A 19,727-nucleotide genomic window follows, 5' to 3' on the forward strand; every position below is an offset into this window, starting at 1 on the left:
AGATGTGTGGCAAAGATCTCATATGTTGTTCTTGGGAATGTCAAATGATAAACTACTTTGGGAAAGGAACTGGCAGTTTCTTACAAAAGTAAATATATAATCTGTGACTTAGCAAATATACTCCTAGGTTTTCCCCAATAAATATTAAAATACACATTTATAAAAATGCTTATATGAGAATGTTCATAGAAGATTTATTCATAATATCCCCAAACTGGAGTCAATCTAGGCATTGATCAATTGGAAAAAGGATTAATACAACTCGATGTACCAATCCAATGGAATACTACTCAGCAATAAAAAGCACTGCACTGATACACTCAAAACCAAAAGTTTCTAAAATATTATACTAACTGAAAGGAGCTTTGCACAAATTATATTTGTACATATTGTATGGCTCCATTTATGTGAATTTCTTGAACAGCCCTAACTAATCTATGGTGGAAAAAAATCAAAGCAATGGTTGCTTCTGGGGGTTGAGCAGCAGAGATAAACTGGGATATGGAATGAAAGAATTTTTGGAATGGTAATGTGTTCTATGTCTTGTTAGGGGTTTAGGTCACACTGGTGCATACTTTTGTCAAAGATCATGCAAAAGCATATTTACTATTCATGTATTTTTGTTGAATGTTAATCTTATATAAAATGTAAGCAAATATAGAATTGTACTTAATGAATGAAATGCAGGCTAAGCATGTGGGGAGGAGTACTAATACATGAAATTTATTTTAAAAACCAAAGTGGATTGAAGGATGCATAAAGGATGTATGTTTGAAGAGATACAATAAGGGAAGTAGAGTAAGATGTTAAAGGTACAATCTAGCTAGGAAGCATTCAGGTGTTTACTGTACAAGTCTTTAACTTTGCTGTATAATTTTCAAAACAAAATGCTAGAGAAAAAACTTGGGTGGAATGTGAATTGTGAATAGATGGGTTCTGGGTGTCTTTTTCACTGAGTCTGCTTTCCCTGTGGTTTACAACGCTGGACTGTGCCAGTGAGAACATTGCTGGAGGGGCTGGGAAGTGGTTGCAAGGTGTGATGCCAAGCTCTCTCAGTACCAGTTTCTTTATCTGTTGGATGAAGACAATACTATGTTATGGACTTGATGATTAATTGAGATTATGCCTTTTAAAAGCCTAGGGCCTGTCATAAAATAAACACTCAGTAAATTATGACTATGAGGCTTCATTGTATTCTGATACAGTGTATCATTTTGGAATCTCCTTTTGGAATCTCTTTCTGCACATCTAAACAGCCACAGGATCCTGTGTGGCTTCCACCCAGCATACTGAGCTAGACTACCTTAGCCTCCCTCCTTCTCTTGTCCAGTGAAGACACTGTTAAGTAGCTGGTCAGCCATGAGTGAGTAGGTAGAGAAGGACAATGAAGGGTGATAACTCACAGGGAAGAAATCAGGGAATCACAGGAAAACTAACCAAAACAGACAAACATCTGGAGAAGGGGAACTGGTATGCCAAACCTACCCCAACCATAGTTAATTATAACCCCTGCAGGGAATTGTTGTTTCAAAAGCATGTCACACCCACCCCTGTGACCAGGTCCTCATAACCCTCCCCTCTGGTCTAGGTCATTAGGACTGTCCCAAAGGAAATGTGCCAAGGGCTATACAAAGAGAAATGAAGTACATAAGGGGGGAATATGAAACTAAGGCAAGAACAAAGGAACCCCAAACCCTTAACCACCCCAGACTCTAAGAGCCATGCTGTTCTGCTCAGAGGCCATCTGTATATGGCCTAAACTGTACCTTATCCTTATTTCTCGCTGTTCCAATAAGCTCCTGTCTATATTCTGTGCAACAGGCTTGAAGTTATTCCTGCTGGATTGCAAGAACTGGTGGTTAGAACACCTGCAGCTGCTCAGGCTCCGCGGGCAGGTCTCCTGGGAAACAGGGACCTCCATTGGTGCCCTTGAGATTCCTGTCCATCTCTAAAGTCATGGAACAGTCGGTGCTTTGGCCATTCCCTTAGGGTCACTCTTTTTCCCATCTCTGTCTCATGCCTCAAAACTTTACTCAGCAGAAAATCTGGCTCATTATTTGGTCAAAACATCTCTTATGTTCATCTCTCCTTTTTCATTTGTGTTTAAGCTGTTTGACGATAACTCTGCTTTTCTTTCTGTTTTCATATATCTGAGTATAGTTAACTTGACTTAGGAAGACCGGGACAGGGGCTGTCTTATTCCTTCTGTGTCATTTATCAAGTACCTTCCAAGGACTGTCTTGTAAGACATGATGCTGGTAACCTAATTAAGAACAATTTTAGGTGATTCAATTTCATCTGAATTTATTAGTCACCTGCCTAGCATTGTGCAAGGTAATCAGTTGGTGACAGAAGTAGTCAGGATGGGGAAGACACTGAGGTTGCTTAGGATGACTTCTGTGGTGGGACAAAACTTGACTCAGCACTGGGCTGTGACATAGCAGTCAAGGGTAGCAGAACCCCCAAAAGGACAGCCATTATGAAGGGGACAGACATCCCATGGGAGGAACAGGATTTCTCAATCTCCTTCTGAATGCACACATGGGAACTGGGAGTCAGTATGAGTGAACTAACAGGATGCTAAATAGCTGATCCTTTGTGAAGGAATCTAAGTCACCAGGGCAGACCTCATAGGCAACAGGCAGCCAGCGTGGCTTTTTTATTTTATTTTATTTTATTTTATTTTATTTGTTTTTCTTAGTTATACATGACAGTAGAATCCATTTTGATAAAATTATGTAAGCATAGGATATATCTCATTCTAGTAAAACCCCATTCTTGTGCATGGGCACAATGGTGGTGTTCGCTTAGGTAATTTCATATGTGTACATGAGAAAATTATGTTAGATTTATTCAAAGGGAGAAATAAATGATCCTAGTGCCAAGTTGGGGGAGACAAAGCCGGCAGGAATGTGGAATGTACTGGAGAGAAAGACAGCTTTAGCTCAGTAGTTTTGGAGAAAGTCAGAGTTCTTAGGGAGACAAAGAGAGAAGGAGTTGGAAGACCAAACAGGAAATCATATTTTCTTCTCCAAATGCTATTATCAAATATGGGATACTAGAGGTCAAGATTTCTCCAGGCAATCAAGTGCTTTCATACCTGAGGATCTCTCTTCTGGGAGAAAACAGGAGTCACAAAGGCCATCTGGCCTCATTGGTCCTGGTCAGCATTGGAGCTGCCCATCTCACTCCAGAGAGGGGGCCAGGGAGGCTGGTTCAGGAACAGGAACAACTGGTGGGCTGCTTGTGCAGAGCTGCCCACCTGCCATGACTCAGCCCAGCTCTGTGACTCAGTGTTGTTCAGAGCCTTAGAAAAACATAAAACTCTCCAGGTTACCAGCTTGTATTTTCAGAATCAAAAGTCAAGGTCGTGGCCAGAAAGACTATCTGGAAATTGTACTGTGGGCCTGAGATGAGTTCAAACACAAGAGGCATGGCCCACTCAACAGGCACAGGACCCGCTGGGCTGCAGCTTCTGCTTCTCTGCTCTCTACTACTGAACCAAGGAGGAATGCAGACATGAATCAAAACACTGGATCATGGGCTGGGGTTGTGGCTCAGTGATAGAGCACTTGCCTAACATGTGTGAGGTACTGGGTTCAATTCTCAGCACCATATATAAATAAATGAATAAAATAAAGGTTCATCAACCATCTAAAAGTATATTTAAAAAAACAAAACAAACATCAACAACAAAAAACACTGGGTCACCTTTAGCCCTTGCACAGGGAGGAAAGTAATTCTGAGCAAAATGAGGCAATTTTTTCCCTTTCCTTTTTATGTAAAGACACCTGTTTTGTGTTTTGGGGGAGACAAGTGTTTCAGTGTTCTCTCTTATTTGTAAACTTATAAATGTTGTCTGAAAAGAACTTTTTCATTAGAGCATTAGAGTTACACATAGTAGTTGGTTTCATCTCAGATAAATTCATATACAGTCTTTTATTCTTCCAGTTTTACTCTCCTGCTCCAATAGAAGTTGATGAGTATGGAGGCCCCAGGGAGCCTGGACCCCCAGAGGTCATCACTGACTTCTGCCCTGATGGCCTCTCAGGCCTAACCTCACATGCTCCTTTGCACAGCCACCCCAGTGGTCCCTGCACTGATTTACCTCAGCTGGCCACCAGGAGGCTGCCAGCCAGGTCAGGGCCCCAGAGCCCCAACACTTTTGGTTAGATGTTTTAAAGATGTTTCGGTTTTAATGTCGCTTTAATTTACTAGTCCAGAAAACGACTCAGGAGCCACTGCTTAAACAATTCCATCTGAGCGCTGATTGGTCAAAAGGTAAGGGGAACACACATAGGTGACACTCTGGCCCCACAGAGCTGTTGCAGCCCCAGGAGGTTACATGCCACCGTGGTAGAATCCCCAAGCACAGGTGGGTGCTGAGGTGCTCAGGTGCAGAAAAGCCACTGGCAACATAGAGGGCTGGTGATCTGCCCTCTGGACTCCACAAAGCACAAAACTGCCCCTGCCTGAGACTGACCCAACTGGCACAGCTCACCATTCCTGGGACAGTTACTCTTAAGGGCTGGCTCCTTCCTATGAGGGTCTTACCATCTCTTCACCACCAGAGTGCTGTCCAGGGACATAACTAGAGTATAATTCCTCAACTATAGTCATGTCTCATAATGATATTTCTGTCAACAGATATGACTGTGGTCATAGGCACCTTCCTGCAAGTACACTCTATGATATTCACACAAAGACACAATCAGCTAACAGCGCAGCTCTCATAATTGGTCATGTCATCAAGCAGCATATGGTCACTTACACAGAACATTGTGCTTCCGCGACTAATGGGTTTGTCAACCTGCTATGTCACCTGGGGACCCAGCAGTGACAAGTAGAGAAATAAGACTTGGGGTTTCAGCTCTGTAACGTCACATGGGTTTATCGAAGGTGTTTTTTTTTATAGTTCTCATATCCTAAAGGCAACTGGGTGAATTTTTCAAATTTAAATTGAAACCAACAACTCAATAAATCCTGTCTATACCATTACTTCTCCTACTCGATCTCACAGCCATGAAACATTAATGTGGAAGAGAAATGAAAAACAACATAAGCCCAAATCCTGTCAGCTGAATCAGGTAACAAGACTTGGGAGGCAGACCAAGGGATGCATGGTTGCATGTAACCCAAATCTCACTGTGATCAGGAACTACAGTGTGGTCAGGTCAGGCTCTAAGGACAGAGACGCTCTGATGCCCAGAAACAGCCCAGGGAGGAAGACTGCCCAGAACATCACCTGTCCATTTGGAAATGCCTCCCCTCCCATGTGCCAGACTCTGTGCTAGGTCAGAAGAGAGAGCTGGGAAGTCAGGCAGGGGCTACCCTCATGTCATCAAGCCCAGCCAGTGGCATATCCCAGGTGGGCCTTCTTTGGGTCCAAGGCTGCTCCAGAAGCCCAGGCTGCACTCCATGCTCCCAAGGCCTGTGGAGCAGACAGAGGGCTCCTGGCTCCTGGAAACCACTCCTGCTTCCCACACTTCAGTTCCCAGATGCAAACGTTCATTCAACAGACATTTTCTATGCCAGGGCTCAGAAGGGAGGTTCAAAGCTGAGGAAGGCCAGGTTCTTGCTCTTGGCAGTTCCACAGTGCCTCGTCCTCCCTGTGAGAATGACACACATTCTTCTAGCAACCTGCCTCTCCATGGCTTTTTAATCAAACCACACTCTAGTCTGCCTCTAAATTGTCCAGTGGGAAAAGTCCCTAGGTTAACATACCCGATCACACCAGACCAAATCCCTCAGAGGCTTCGCTTTCAGTCAGTGGTTTCCACCTTGGCAGGACATTGGAATCCCCTGGGGGAAGGTCTCAGAAACCCTCATGGCCAGCCTGCACTCCAGCCCATCCTCTTGGATACAACATCACTGTTTTATACTTTATTTTTAACTCTCTAGATAACTGCAATGAGCAGCCAAGATAAAGAGCCTTTTCACATTCCTTGCCACTTACAAGTGCTGCCCCCAAGGCGGAGGAGCAGGTATAGGCAATCTCCTTGGAGACCTTTCCACCGTCAAAACAGGTCTGGTGTTCCTTATGATTACAACCGGCTTCCTATGAATCTGCCTTTGGCTTCCTTTGTCATGCCTGGGTCAGTGTTCTGTAACTAAGCACTAAACATCCTTTTAACAGTTCTACAGATGGAAGCCTTCTCATAATCCTCCATGGGACTCAAAGCAGCGTTGGTGCAGGCCCTGCCCGTGGTTTTCCTTCAGTGCCTTAGTTCTGGTTCATGCTTGGTATGAAGCGCTCCATAAGCCCTTGTGGAATGAAAGGCACCCCCAGGACCTGGCCCTTATCATACTCCCACTGACTCCAAGTACATACGTCACACCTGCTCAGCCACCAGCCCACAGCCTCTGTTGCTAACTAACAAAGAACAAGTATTACTGAACCCACTCCTTACATTGTGATTCTGGGTTTAGGGACAAGCTGGTCATGAAGATAAGCAAATGCAGCTTTCTTTGGTTTCCTGGAGCTGGGCTCTGAAGTCCCAAACCTGAAACTTAGCCTTCAGCAAACCAGGGTGAGAGACTGATGAAAGTCAGATTTCTCCAAAATGTAGCAGAGCAAATTTAACCAGAAACATTTCAAATTCTTCTTTCACCTCACTTCCTTTTCTATCCATGGCAGTAGAGAAGGCCACACTTCTTGGGATTTTGCTCTTAGAAATTGAAGGCACCACATAAGTGTGAATGAGACTTAGAAGTGTGAATACAATCCTTGGCAATGAATACTGCTTTATGGTTGAGACAAAAGACTCTTTAGGCAAAGGAAAAGGTGGCACTATGGTTAGTTGTTAGGTTTGCATTGGGTGCACACTGCCAAGTATGTTGGGGAATGAATTCTGAAGGGCTGCAGTTAGAAGTGACAATACTCAACATACATTATTGATGACACGTGGTCCCAGGAAAAGTCACTCTGCTGATCTTCAAAAGCAGTGGTGGTCCCAGGCTCCAGATTTTCCTAGGAAAGGCCCCAGGCTCCTCTGTGGACAGCTGGGTACCTCACTGTCTTAGCCTTCCACACCTACCTCCAAGCTGCCCTACGCACATCACATAAACATACCCATTCATGTGGTTTGATTTCCTTTAGTCCAAACAGCTAGCAGCAATGGCTGTGGGACCTGAAGGTGCTAGAGGCAGAGTACGCTGAGGAGCTGGACAGAGGTAGGTGGGTGGCCGAGGCTGGACCCCCAAGTTCACTGGCAGTTCTAGCTCTAGCTCACCCACTTTCCACCACTCCAGGGGATCCATCCAAGCCTGGTCATGCTCTCCTTTCCTGTTTCTAGCTACCTTTTAGTTTTCACAGGGATTCCTCCCTTAAGAACACATTCTAACTACTGTTTAAACCCATCTCAGCCAACATCTCCTCTGTGAAATCATCCCCTGGCTTTCTAAGTAAGGGTAACCATTCTCTACAAAGTCTCCAAATATGCACTTGAATTTCTTTTATGACCATGTTGCTAACTACTTTCAGATTTGAATCCTGGCTCTGCCACATTTATCTTATGTGACACCTGGACAAGTTTCTTCACTATTCCAAACCTCAGACTCCTCATGTATAAAAAAGGGGATCCTAGGATCACCTCATGGGGTTGTGGTGAGGGCTACAGGAATTCTATATGACAAGCACTGGCACAGTGAGGGGTACAAATACTATGTCTTATTATGACACATAAACAGAAGACCCCTGATAAGCTTCAACAATACAACATTCATTGAGTGAGTTTAGTAGAAGCAGCAGGAGATGGAGGTGCAGAGTCCAAGACAGGATACTGCCCTTGGTGATCTGGTCTCATGGGGAAGCAAGAATAAGGGCTGAGTCCACCATGTAGGAAAGAGAAGTGGCCAGGGACACTTCTAGAGGAGACACCACCTGGGACAGGTGAGCAAGAGATTTCTAGGAGGATAAGAAGAAGGATGAGCAGGCTCAAAAGAGAGAGTGGTGGGAGAAACCCCACTGTATGAGCAAACCAGCTGTGTTGAGAGAGCTTCAAAGTGTCAGGGAGGAGAGGGAGAGTAAGGTGAGTACCCCTGAGCCATGTCTGATGATTGTTTCCTGGATGATGAAGAATCACTGGTGAGCCCTTTAGAGTGAGGCCTGGGGACCGGATGAGATGATAATCAATGGCGTGTGAGTAAAGATTTAATCACTGATTTGCTGCAAAAGTGCACAGATAGCCCGGCATGGTGGTGCACACCTGTAAGCCCAGTAACTCCGGAGGCTTAGGCAGGAGGATGGCAAGTTTGAGGCCAGCCTCGGCAACTTAGTGAGGCTTTTATCAACTTAAGTGAGACTCTGTCTTAAAACAAAAACTTAAAGGGGCTGGTGATATAGCTCAGTGATAAAATCTGGGTTAGCCCTGGGTTAAATCTCAAGTACTTGAAACAAACAAATAACAACAAAAACTCTCATGGGTAGCTGCATATAAGCTTATCATAAATTTTTTTTCATAAAAAGCAGAGGTCAGTTTTATGGTTTAGATATGAGGTGCCCTTCAAAAGCTCATATGGTGATAATAAAACAATTTTCAGAAGTGAAATGATTGATTATGTGAGACATGTAATCAAATCAGTGGATTAATTAACTGGATGGTAACCACAGGCAGGTAGGGTGTGGACGAAGGTTTATATTTTGTGCCTGGTAAGCAGAGCTCTCTCTCTGCTTCCTGCTATCAGGTGCAGAGCTGCTCTCCTCTGCCATACCCTTCTGCCATGATGCTCTGCCTCATCTTGGGCCCAGAGTGACAGGGTTGCTGACAATGGACTGAACCTCTAAACCATGAGCCAAAATAAACCATTCCTCCCTGAGTTGATCTTGTCAGGTCTTTTGATCACAGCGATGCAGAGCTGGCTAAAAGAGTCAGTAAACTCTGGCCCAGGGACTAGCACCTGCTTTTGTAAATATAATTTTATGACACAGCCTTAGCCATTCCTTGACACTTGCTCTGTGGCTGCCTACCCACTAAGAGTTGAGTTGCAGCTGAGACTGAAAGGCCTAAAATACTTATAAATGGTCCTGAAAAAAATGTCCCAGCACCTGATTTAAAGAATATATAACTCACAAATCCTAAATAATACTAAAAACATAAAATACTCTTTCCTGGGAAGGGGTACTGGGGATCGAACTCAGGGGCACTGAACCACCGAGCCACATCCCCAGCCCTATTTTGTATTTTTTATTTAGAGACAGGGTCTCATTGAATTGCTTAGCACCTCGCTTTTGCTGAGGCTGGCTTTGAACCCGTGATCTTCCTGCCTCAGCCTCCTGAGTGGCTGGGATTACAGGCATGTGCCACCACACAGAGCCATAAAATATTCTTTATTGTAAAATTTACACAGCCAATTGATTCTTACAAATGCTTTTGTTGATTTTTGCTGACTTCTTGTGCCTGTAGCCCACTGAGAGTTGTGACTGATGAATGAGTAGAGTTCCAAGGTGAATGTTAGTTAATATTTTCATTTACATTAAAAAGATGAAAGTAAAATAGAAATTTCATTCATTCATTAGAGTGACTTCTTGAATTAAATGTTAGTTTTTTAATATTTTTTTCTTCAGTCTAAAGAACCAATCCCCCCCAAAAAAGTCCTTATCTGTAGTATTTGCTAATTTCCTTCTGCTGTGGTTGTACATAATGTCACCGAATGTGGAGTCTGGAAGACATACAAAGCGGCCTATGTTTATGAGGCATTTCCACAATAAAGATGAAATAAATATGCAGAATCTCTAGCATGCAGATAACACATGTAGAAACATGCTAAGGAAGTAATGGTTTTGGATACTTATACTCCTGAAAATAAAATTCGTTTAATTGCATTCTTACACAATTTATTTTTTTAAAAATGGGGTCTGGTCATCTTAACCAGCCTGGGTTTACCCTCCTGGGTTCAAGCGAGCCTCCTGCCTCAGTCTCCTGAGTAGCTGGGACTACTGGTGAATGTCATCACACCCAGCTCTACAACTTAATTTTTGATAATGGTCAATTTAACAAATGACTCACAAAATTCTAGAAAAAGAAACCATCAGTTTTCATTAGTGGATATAGTCTGGTTCCAGCACACAATGTGCAGAGACAGAGCAAGCAGGTATAACCAGAGGTCCTAACGGTTCAAATGAAGGGGCTGTGGATGGAGGAAAGGAGATGAGGTCAAGAGCTATGATGAAGGCACAATCTTCAGAACTAAGTGGCTTCCAGGATACCAGGGAATCAGGAAAGCAAGGATGCTAAGGGTGTTTCCCTGGTTTAGGGTGTGGGTCGCTGACTGGATGGTGTCCTATTAGCCAAGTCAGGCACAACAGCAGAGCAGGCACAGATGTGGGGAGAGACATGGTGACCTCTTGTTAACGTCCACCGCTGGACCAAAGTGCCAGGTGGTTGCTGTGTCTCACTTAGTGAATAAATAAATGACTACTCAGGCTGAGCCAAATGTCAAAACCTCAGCCTTTCTCCTTAACGTGAACTAAATGAATCCCTTCTGGAGAATCAGGCACCAGCTATTGCCTTGGAAAAAGAAAAGTCTCCAGAGAGTACTAACGCTCATAAATCACACACACAAAACATTGGTGAATGAGTAAAATGTTAACAGAAGCCAGGTCTTAGGTAATATAAGGGGCAAGTCTCCAGAATGAGCAGAATCTTGCAATAACCTCAGTGATACAAATCATAAAAATGGGACCTCTGAAATTTAAATTAATTTTGGAGGCAAAAATCCTCCTCTTCAAGGCCAACATTATATCACCTCTTTAAGTCCTTAAATGCATTAGAGATAAATAACATCACTTTTTAAAGAAAGAGCTCAGTTACGCCTGTTTCTCATTCATTATCGAACCTATGTTACTTTTCTTAGGTCAAACTAACTTCTCCATATGTTTAGGCCTCCAGTTTTGAAGCTAAATTGAGCAGGTCCTCCCTGTTGGAGTAGGTTATTATTGGTGACGGGATATTAATGCTTTCATCAGAGGGAAACTTTAGTTACAGCTCAGACTTATCATTCTCTCCCTCCCTTTCTCCCATCCTACACTATAGACTAAGTGTCTTATTATAAACATCTAGTGATGGCAGAGAGGACAAGATGAAAGAACAGGGGGAGGCAAAAGAAACCCCATATATCGCTGTGCAGAGCAGACAACTCCGGGCCTGCTGCCCTGCTGGCCACAAGAGGCTGGAGATTCTCTGGCAGGGTAAAGAACACCTGAGTCTACCAGTACCTGTGCATTCTCCTCCCACGCTGTGCTCAATGTCGGTACATAGACTTCGTATGTCTTTGGTTTACCTTCTCCATTATTAGCCAAATGACTCCCTCTCAACTTGACTTCTGATACTCACAAAACAGGCCATGACCCCGTCAATGCCCAACATGAAATTGTCCTCTCCCTCCTCTGAACCAAGACCTTCTCATGCACACGATGTTAATTCTCAATGTCCCTCCTGTAAGCTCCTGCAGTCTTGCAGCCTCAGGGGCTTCCCGGGGTCCCTGACTTGCAGCAGGTCCTCCATCCATGTCTGTTCAAAGCTTGGTTATTCAAAATGTGGTTTCTCAGGGAAAAACAAATGTGGTTTTGCAACATCAGAGGTCTTTCTTTAAATAGCTTCTTGTAAATATGTACTAAAGCTAAATGGAAAAATTTGGATAATTTTGTTTATTTAGTGGCTTTACCAAATATACCAACAAATATTTCAGGACACCTGCTGTGTGTACAAACTTTCTATTGTGGTAATATGTCAATGACACAAAATATACTTCTAAATGTGAATGGCCACTTTTAGAGGCAGCTGAGGTCATGCTTGCAGCTATAATAACCTTGTCTTCAATTCTGTTTTAAGAAGTCACGCTTGGATGTGTGCCCTGAAGAGCAAGCAAATATTCTTTGTCTTGCCACATGAGAAATATATTGGTTATGTACGTAATAATTTGGGGGACAGGGAGACCTGGAGGGCCAGTAGAATACTGAAAACAATTTTTTTTTCTGACTACTTTTAACTCAGGACAGACCCTGCCCCTGGACTAATGATTACAGTTCATACCATCCCAGTCTCCAAGTCATTCTTCTTGGCCTACAGCTCTCAAACTTTGGCATGTTTGAAGGGTTAAAACAGTGCTGAGGTCCCGCCCCAGAGTTTCTGATTCTGATGTTCTGATTTTACATTTCTAACAAATTCCCATCAATGCTGCTGCTGCTGCTCCAGGGAATCATACTTTGGGAATCATCTATCCAGTTGATCCTCCAGTGAATTCCTCGGACAGTTTTTCCCACTGAGTGCTCAGTCTAGTTCTACCCCCACCCCCTTATAGTGGGGAACTCACCATCCATGAAGACTATGAGCTTTGGTCAGTTTCCCCACCTTAAACCGAATATGAGCAATCCCTTTAAACTTTCCCCTGCTTTTGCCTCCAGGGTCTGGACCTTCCTTCCTTCCTTCCATGAAGCCTTCACAAAACTGAAGATCCCATTCTCTCTTTCCTGCTCCTTCACATCTCATCCCCTTTAGATCTTTCTTTAGACACTTCTGTCTTAACCTTGTGCATTACTATGACAGGAAAGTCCTATTTTTTCCTAATTTGTACAATTTCAAGATTAAATAGCTTATAAAACAAAATATGCATAAACCCCAATAAGCTATATCCCAAAGTAAGATTTCAACATTGTAAACTTGACCAATTCAAAAGCCTTTATGTTCTCATATAAGTTACATATGTGAAAGTGCTTTTGAAGCTGTGACTTCCTAATGTCAGGCCCCAGGCTAATGTGAGACTGTGACAATGCGTGTATATCAGTTTGCAGTGGAAGAAACCAGTTTTTCCATGAAGCCTAATTCTTTCTAGTTAAATAGCTACTCTCCATTCAGAGATTATGCCCTTCCTATTTTTCATGGTTGAAATAACATTCTTGAAATGAGGTTGAGCAGGGGATCAATGGAGTTGCAAAATCAGGGCCCCAATTTCTAGCTCTATAAGCCCTGTACAAAAATCAGGTCAGACTGGTCTCATTTTGCTCTCATTCTGCTATTGTCTTGGATGCTTGATTAGCCAGAAAGCAGAACGCTTCCTCTGAGTCTGGCCACAGCCTTCCCCTGTATATACTCCCCACTGTGGAATGGAAAGGGGCATCTTTTCTGGAGCTGCTCATCGTGTGGCTGACGCTCCCTGATTTTGCAAAAGAAATGCTTCCTCTTATAGGATGGGAGATACCTGCAGCTCCTTGAGGGCTTCTCCATGACCCTGTGAGAAGAGGGATTCCATGAGAAGAGGGATCAGGCCATCTGACAGACACTGACAACTGCAGCCCTGTCCTCCTCTGCCTACTGCCTTCCCATGTTCTTTCCCACAGGATCTAAGCCTGCCACTGGCACACTGGTTTTCAGGACTGCTGTGCTCTGGATATTCTTATGGCCAAGGCTTGGAGGAGTGAGACCAGGGGAGGCTTGTGCAATCATGCTGGGGACAGACACTGTAGGGGTGGCGCCAGGAGGCCCCTCTGCTGTGACAGGCTCCCCTGGCTCAGGCCCTTTCCTTTCCCAGGCCAGGCTCTGGTCTGGCTTAGGAGGATCTGATGTAATGCAGGGTTCTGTACACCTCCTTTTCTCTATGCAATCTCACTCTTGGGCCATGGCTATAGATCCCTGAAATTTCATACTTTTAGTCATATATTTGAATTTTGATTTTGACCTGGGTAAAAGACAAAGGCCTCCAGGGACCTATGTCCTCACGTCCTTAGGATGCCAGTGTAAAGGGGTGGATACGGGCTTTGAAATAGGACATGGGGTTAACATGAAGACAAAGGGTCCCCTAAGAGTATGTGCACTGTGACAGGGGATAAGAATTCTTGGGGATCTGGGATATTCCTAGCCTAAAAAAGTGGGAAATTTAAGAAAGAAAATTATCTTCTAGAAATGGAGGTCAGCAAATGTTCTAGGCTTTGCAGGCCCCGTGGTCTGTTGTAACCAGTCCACTCTGCTGTCGTGGTGTGACAGCAGCCAAAGAGAACGTGGCTATAAGTATGAAGCAGGCCACCTCTGGCCTGGAGGCTGCAGTTTGCTGCCCTGGTCCTAGACAAAGCCTCAAAAACTCTTTGCCAGCCTCCCTAGCCCCCGAGTTTCATGCTTTTTTCAGTAGTCAGTTGGTTCTTCCCCTGGGTTATGTTTTGTTTTGTTCAATCTGTTTAATGGTCCGTGACCCTGTGGCATCTAAGGTCAAGACTCCGCATCCCTGGGGCCAGCACAGAGCAGGTGTTTTGTGCACATCTGGGGACAAAGTGTGTGCAGCGGAGGGGGAGAAAATGTTTATAGCAGACAAACCTCGCTGAGCATTTCCAGTCTCTTGGCAAAAAGCTACAGGACTCACAGTGGAAAAGGAATCTTTCCTGATGACAAACACAACCAGCAGTCAGCTGCCTGGCTTACTATTTTGTTCCTTGTTAAAATTCAAGCCCACAGGTCGATTTTGACGTCAGGGCTAAACCCCAGAAAGCAGCACCACCGGAACGCCTGCAGACAGGCTGGTCCCCGTCCAGGGAGCCCTCCCCGGCCCGGAGCCCCTGGCCATGCACTCCCACCGCCTTCGATGAGGAGGAAAAGTGCCGTAGCCAGCCAGGGGGATAAAAATGCTTTATTATTGGAAAAACTAAGAGTCTCTTTAGGCCTGTGCCGCACCATTAGGTGACGTCAATGGCTCAGGGTATCCGAGCTCTGTGTTTTCTACTCTTCTCAGAACAGCAGCTGATTCATGGCAGTAAAGGCGTTTCTATTTAGAGCTGCAGAGAAGAAGAGGTGGTCCCTTGCTTCTGCATCCTGAAGTCCTGGGCTAACGGAGTGTCTGCTCTCCTTGTCCAGAAAGAAGCATTCATAGCTGACAGGACGCCAGGACTGAGACTCTCCATTTTGTTGAAGCTAACCAACAGGTTGAGGGCCTACTATGTGCCAGGCAGGTGGGCACACAAATACTAGGTAGCCCTCCTAGAGATGAGGGGAGGGAAGGTTAGCACAAAAACAGCTGTGGACAATGGTGAGGGGGGAGGTAATACAAAGGAAGGAAGGTGATTTGGGGAGCAAGGTGGTTCTTAACACTTCTCGGGTTGAACTGTGGGGGACTGTTATGATTCAGACATGTGGAATCGGAGACTGGCAATTCATTCTCAGAAAGGGAAGAGGAGGGGAAGTGAGGTCAAACTGGTGGGCCAAGTGTGTCTGTGTGCACTACTGTGGGTCCATAGCCCAGAGACAGTGGTTTGCACAGCTTGTGTTCAGTAAAAGACACAGCAGGGTCGCCTGTCCCTCTCCCTCCTCTGCCTGTGTCACCTTTCATGCAGACCTCATTTCTCCTCTCAGCGTGTCTGAGAGGAGAGACTCCAGAGGGAAGCTGTTTGAAGATTCTTTTTTTTTTTTTCTTATGAAAGTCATTCCCTTTCTTTCCCAGGGGTCTCCAAGGATTTGCCTCTCTCTATGTGACTTTACGGTATTACCGGAAAATTTCCTGCTTCCAGATTAAATTCTCAGTGCTGAAGAAAGCATTTTGGGTTGGACTAAATATTATGAACAAGCCCATGGCCACAGATGCCTTTGATGCCCTGAGGCACCGACTGACCCAGTCCCAGCCTCCCTCTGGAGTCTCTCCTTATTGGAAAGAGCCCAGGTGACTACAGTCCTCCCAGCTCAGGTCTACCTCTTCATCTGACCAGGCTTCACCTCATTCTGCACTTCACAAGTCTCTACCACACAAAATACAATGGATTCCTCCCTGGGTGCTCTTAAAGTCCCTTAGAGACACTGTCCCTTCTTTAAAAATCTTCATCAGAGGCCACATTGTACAATTTTTCAAAAACAGATTGGCAATTATGTTTGTTATATACTTTTTAATCAACAAATTATAAAGCATAAGATAAAAAAATCTACATGATCCAGTGGTAAAAGTATAAATCAAATATAAATACCAGTCCCCAGGATGCTTCCTATGATAAAACTACCTTAAAAAGTTCCTGAATATAACAACATACTAAAATTGTTATTTTAGAAGGCAGCATTCAAATGTATTGCTCTACATGATGGAATGGCAAGTACTATTTTGAAGTTATTTTTGATCATTTGTAGTGGTGAAATGCTCAAGTGAATACATACTTCATTTTTGTTTACAAGATTAAGATAGGAAATAGAACATTTTTGGTTTGGAAGAAGAATTTTATATCATAAAATACATTAGCCAGGAGAATCAGGCATAAGGTACAGCATAACTAATGTAGACTACTAATAATGTTAGGTAGACTTGTAGAGGAATTTGGTGGGGGGGGGGAATCTATCAGAGGTATCTAGTTTTCTCATAAAACTTCTTCACTGGCAACTACAGTAAGATATGGAGAAAGACAAGCAGAGAACAGTGGTTGAGATGTAACACACGGCCAAGCTGACAAAGCAAACAGAAGAAGCTGAATACTGTACCTGCTTGTTATTGTCAGTGGTACAACACAGCTTCTTGAGGGAGACAAAATGCCTAATTTTCCTAATAATATAAATAATCAGTTATTAGTCAGATAGGAGAGGATTCAACAAGTCAACAAATGAAAACATCAACAGCCTTCTTAAAGCAAAACTCCAAGGTCCCTCCTAGGGCAGGTGTAGAATTCAAACAAAAGCCAAGCTATAGGAAACACACTTTCCACCCTGGGCCCACACAATGCCTTCAAACACAAGCCTTCCTAGTCATTCTAGCTGGCTTGGAAACCTTCCTAATGGGTATTTCATTTTGCAATGGCCTCCTGAAGTTTGGTGCCTAGATATCTTCAGTGATCAAATTAAATGCTACTGCAGATAAATTGGTCTTAATTCAGCTGACATGAATAATTTTATTGCTTATATAAAAAGCGAAAGACTCATTTGGACAATGACCAAATTTCATGGTTGCTGTTTTTACATTAAATATTCCATATTCTTTCACACTATGGTTGTCATAATGATGGCATTTTTCAGGCTGAGAAAAATCCTCCTATTTCAAGGTCATGGACAGAATCCTGAAACTCAATCTGTGGTCCTGCTCACCACAAGAGAAACCAAGAAGAAGAGGACAGGTGCACCAGTCCTGTGCAAAAAAAAAAAAAAATCAGCTCAGGATGGATTTTCTACCAAGAGTAAAGCCATGAAATCCAGAGAGTATGTTAGAATTTATATCTGAGAAGACTTGGGTACATCTGTTCTCTGTCTCTCTGTCTTTCTCTGTCTCTGTCTCTTTCTCTCTCTGGTTTACTTTTCTCTAGATGATTCCAAAGATGGCTTTTAAAATCCTGTATTATTCTATAATGAGTTTCACTCAAATAGGATGGGGTAAAATTACTCTACTTTTAATCAGAATAGCCTCTGATAGCTCAATGTCTACAATTAGGGAAAATAACACTGGAAATTATGTCTGGATAAAAGAATTTCTTTCTCTCATCTGTAAAATCAGAAAAAAAATTTATTCTGACAGCAATTACCAGGCAACAGCATATCTCCTCTGCTTTAGTTACCCAATGATTCTGGTCACACCTACAAAATGATTTTTAGCTTCCATGTTCTGAGAAGATGGTCTAAGGATGATGACAGAAACAACATGACAGCCACGGGCATTATCTTCCTCCCGTGGTTATGTGCACTGATGGCTGTAGGTGAGGTGCTACCCGTCTGGAGGAAGGCCTAGGGACAGCCTCTTCCCCATGGCTGGGAATCCTTGGTCAGGGGCCTGCCAGTGCCCACAACCTCCAGAGTCAAGCCAAAGGGGAGACACAAATTACAAAACAGCATGAAATACCAGGAGGTAGTATTTGAACAGACAGAAGGACAATTTTCAAACTAACCAAACAAGTAAAACTGGAGGGGAAATAATTTACAAACACTACTGAATGTATGGAATATCTAGTTTTCTTTTTCTTCTTTTTTTTTTTTTTTGGATGTTGATGGACCTTTATTATCTTCATTTATTTATATGTGGTGCTGAGGATTGAACCCAGTGCCTCACACATGCTAGGCAAGTGTGCTACTTCTGAGCCACAACCCCAGCTCCATGAAATATCTAGTTTTCTAATCACATAATGATTTTAAAGGAACTCAGCTTGTCTGGAAGTTATATATGGGACTTTCTGATTCCAGTCACCGGCATAATAATAGCTATCATGATTACTTCCAAAATGTCACATGTCACATGTCCTTATAAATTCAAAGTCTTGTGCTGGTATTGACCTTCAAGTGAGTTTACAAAGAATTGACCTATTTGGTGGTCCTATTTATCTCTGTGAACCTTCTCACAAAATTTGACTGGAAGAAGGAGAAGGAATTGCCTGTTTTCCTATCTCTCTACAGGATTCTCTAGTAATCTGGGGTTCCATGGAATCAAATGCCCTTAGTTCCTGTTCAGACACCTTTCTCTGTAGGTCAGCAGGTTCCATGGCTCTTTCACCCCTTGTAGAAGAAGCTCAGAGTCAGTCTGGAGAGAACCAACAAAGAGTTGGGGCCTCAAGAAGGAAAGAAGGTTGGTTCCCTGTGGGCTGAGACCGGCAACGCTGGTTGGAAATCACTTGTCATTATGGGGAAGGGACAGCCTAGACCTTAAATATGCTTAGCAGGTACTAGGAATAATGGGACCACATAGGATCAGGTGGGTGTGGACAGTTGGGGAGTGGGGGAAATGCTTCATGAAAGACCACGGGGAGGAGAGAGGATAGGGAAACCACAGCCAGAGGTTGCCGCTGGCCCAGTGGAAGTGCCCTTGATACAGGCAACATCTGGCCCAACCCTGCTGCGTTTGTGGACCTAAGCTGGTCCCATATGTGCAAACCCAATGCCCACAAGGCCCCTGAGTCCTTATCTTCAGCTGAAAGAGTTGAAGAGTTTGCTCTCACCCTCCTTGGCCAATCACTGGGGTGATCTTCACATGCTGTTGGATGCTGTCCCCGGATTTCCGTCTGGCATAGTAAACCCCCTGCCACTCCTACATGGACAAAGAGAACTCTTAAATCCTGCGGTGGAGGCACACAGCTGCTCCCACAGAGGTTCTTAGAAGGCTGTGAGAAAGTTCCCCATGGTTTTGTTACATTTTACAAAACCACTACATTTTTGCACCTGCTACAATGCTGTCCTGGTCACAGTGCATAAAGACAAGACCACAAAACCAACATGTTTACTGCTATACTGTTTGTCCTGGATCCCAGGACACTTGACCAGTGAGTGGAATTTGTACTATCAGCCCTATGGGTTCCATGGCACCAGGTTTGAGAAGTCTCTCTCTCTCTGGAAATCTTCACAGCAACCTGTGAGCTTGATATTATCACCCTTATTTACAGATGGACAAACTGAGGTGTAGAGATTCTCACTGACTTGCACATCAGAAAGTGAAGGATCTGGTTATAATTTTGCAACTCTTTAACCCTCCTTGAAGCCCCCACCTTTCTAACATCCCAGCAGCCTCCTAGCCAAGACTTCTCCAGGGCAAGGCAGGCTCCTCACCGCTTCCATAGATGATGCCAAGGAGGGCATGAAGATTCCTGCTCTCTGGACCCTGTGGATCGGGCTTGGATAAAGAGCCAGGTGAGCACCTCACTAATTCTGGGAGGGAGTGGTTAAATCAGAAACTGAGATTCTCTGCAGCTATTTCTCGCCCCCCTCTCATATATGATGTGTCTAATGAGAACACATATTAGGGTCACCAGACCTGTGGCTGCATTCTTTGGGCAAAAATTTTCTGGAGTACTTTATAATATTCTG

The 19,727-nt window shown here is 43.8% G+C and overlaps 1 protein-coding gene across 4 annotated transcripts in view; it reads right to left on the reverse strand.

Moving 5' to 3' along the window:
- The window catches only part of PDE8B (phosphodiesterase 8B), a 215,026-nt gene that overhangs the window by 44,869 nt on the left and 150,430 nt on the right, over nucleotides 1-19,727 (reverse strand). For 2 of the 4 annotated variants that reach the window (XM_081307172.1, XM_081307171.1), the window contains exons 9-10: nucleotides 18,866-18,954; nucleotides 16,437-16,497 (exon numbers count right to left, since the gene is read on the reverse strand). The exons of the other annotated variants lie outside the window; for them this stretch is intronic. In XM_081307172.1, the coding sequence (XP_081163298.1) occupies nucleotides 16,437-16,497; nucleotides 18,866-18,954 (150 nt within the window). The remainder of the gene's footprint in view (nucleotides 1-16,436; nucleotides 16,498-18,865; nucleotides 18,955-19,727) is intronic. 4 annotated transcript variants of the gene reach the window in all.

This window comes from Spermophilus citellus, assembly GCF_964194105.1.
Source record: "Spermophilus citellus genome assembly, chromosome: 1".
In the NCBI taxonomy this organism is placed as follows: Eukaryota; Metazoa; Chordata; class Mammalia; order Rodentia; family Sciuridae; genus Spermophilus; species Spermophilus citellus.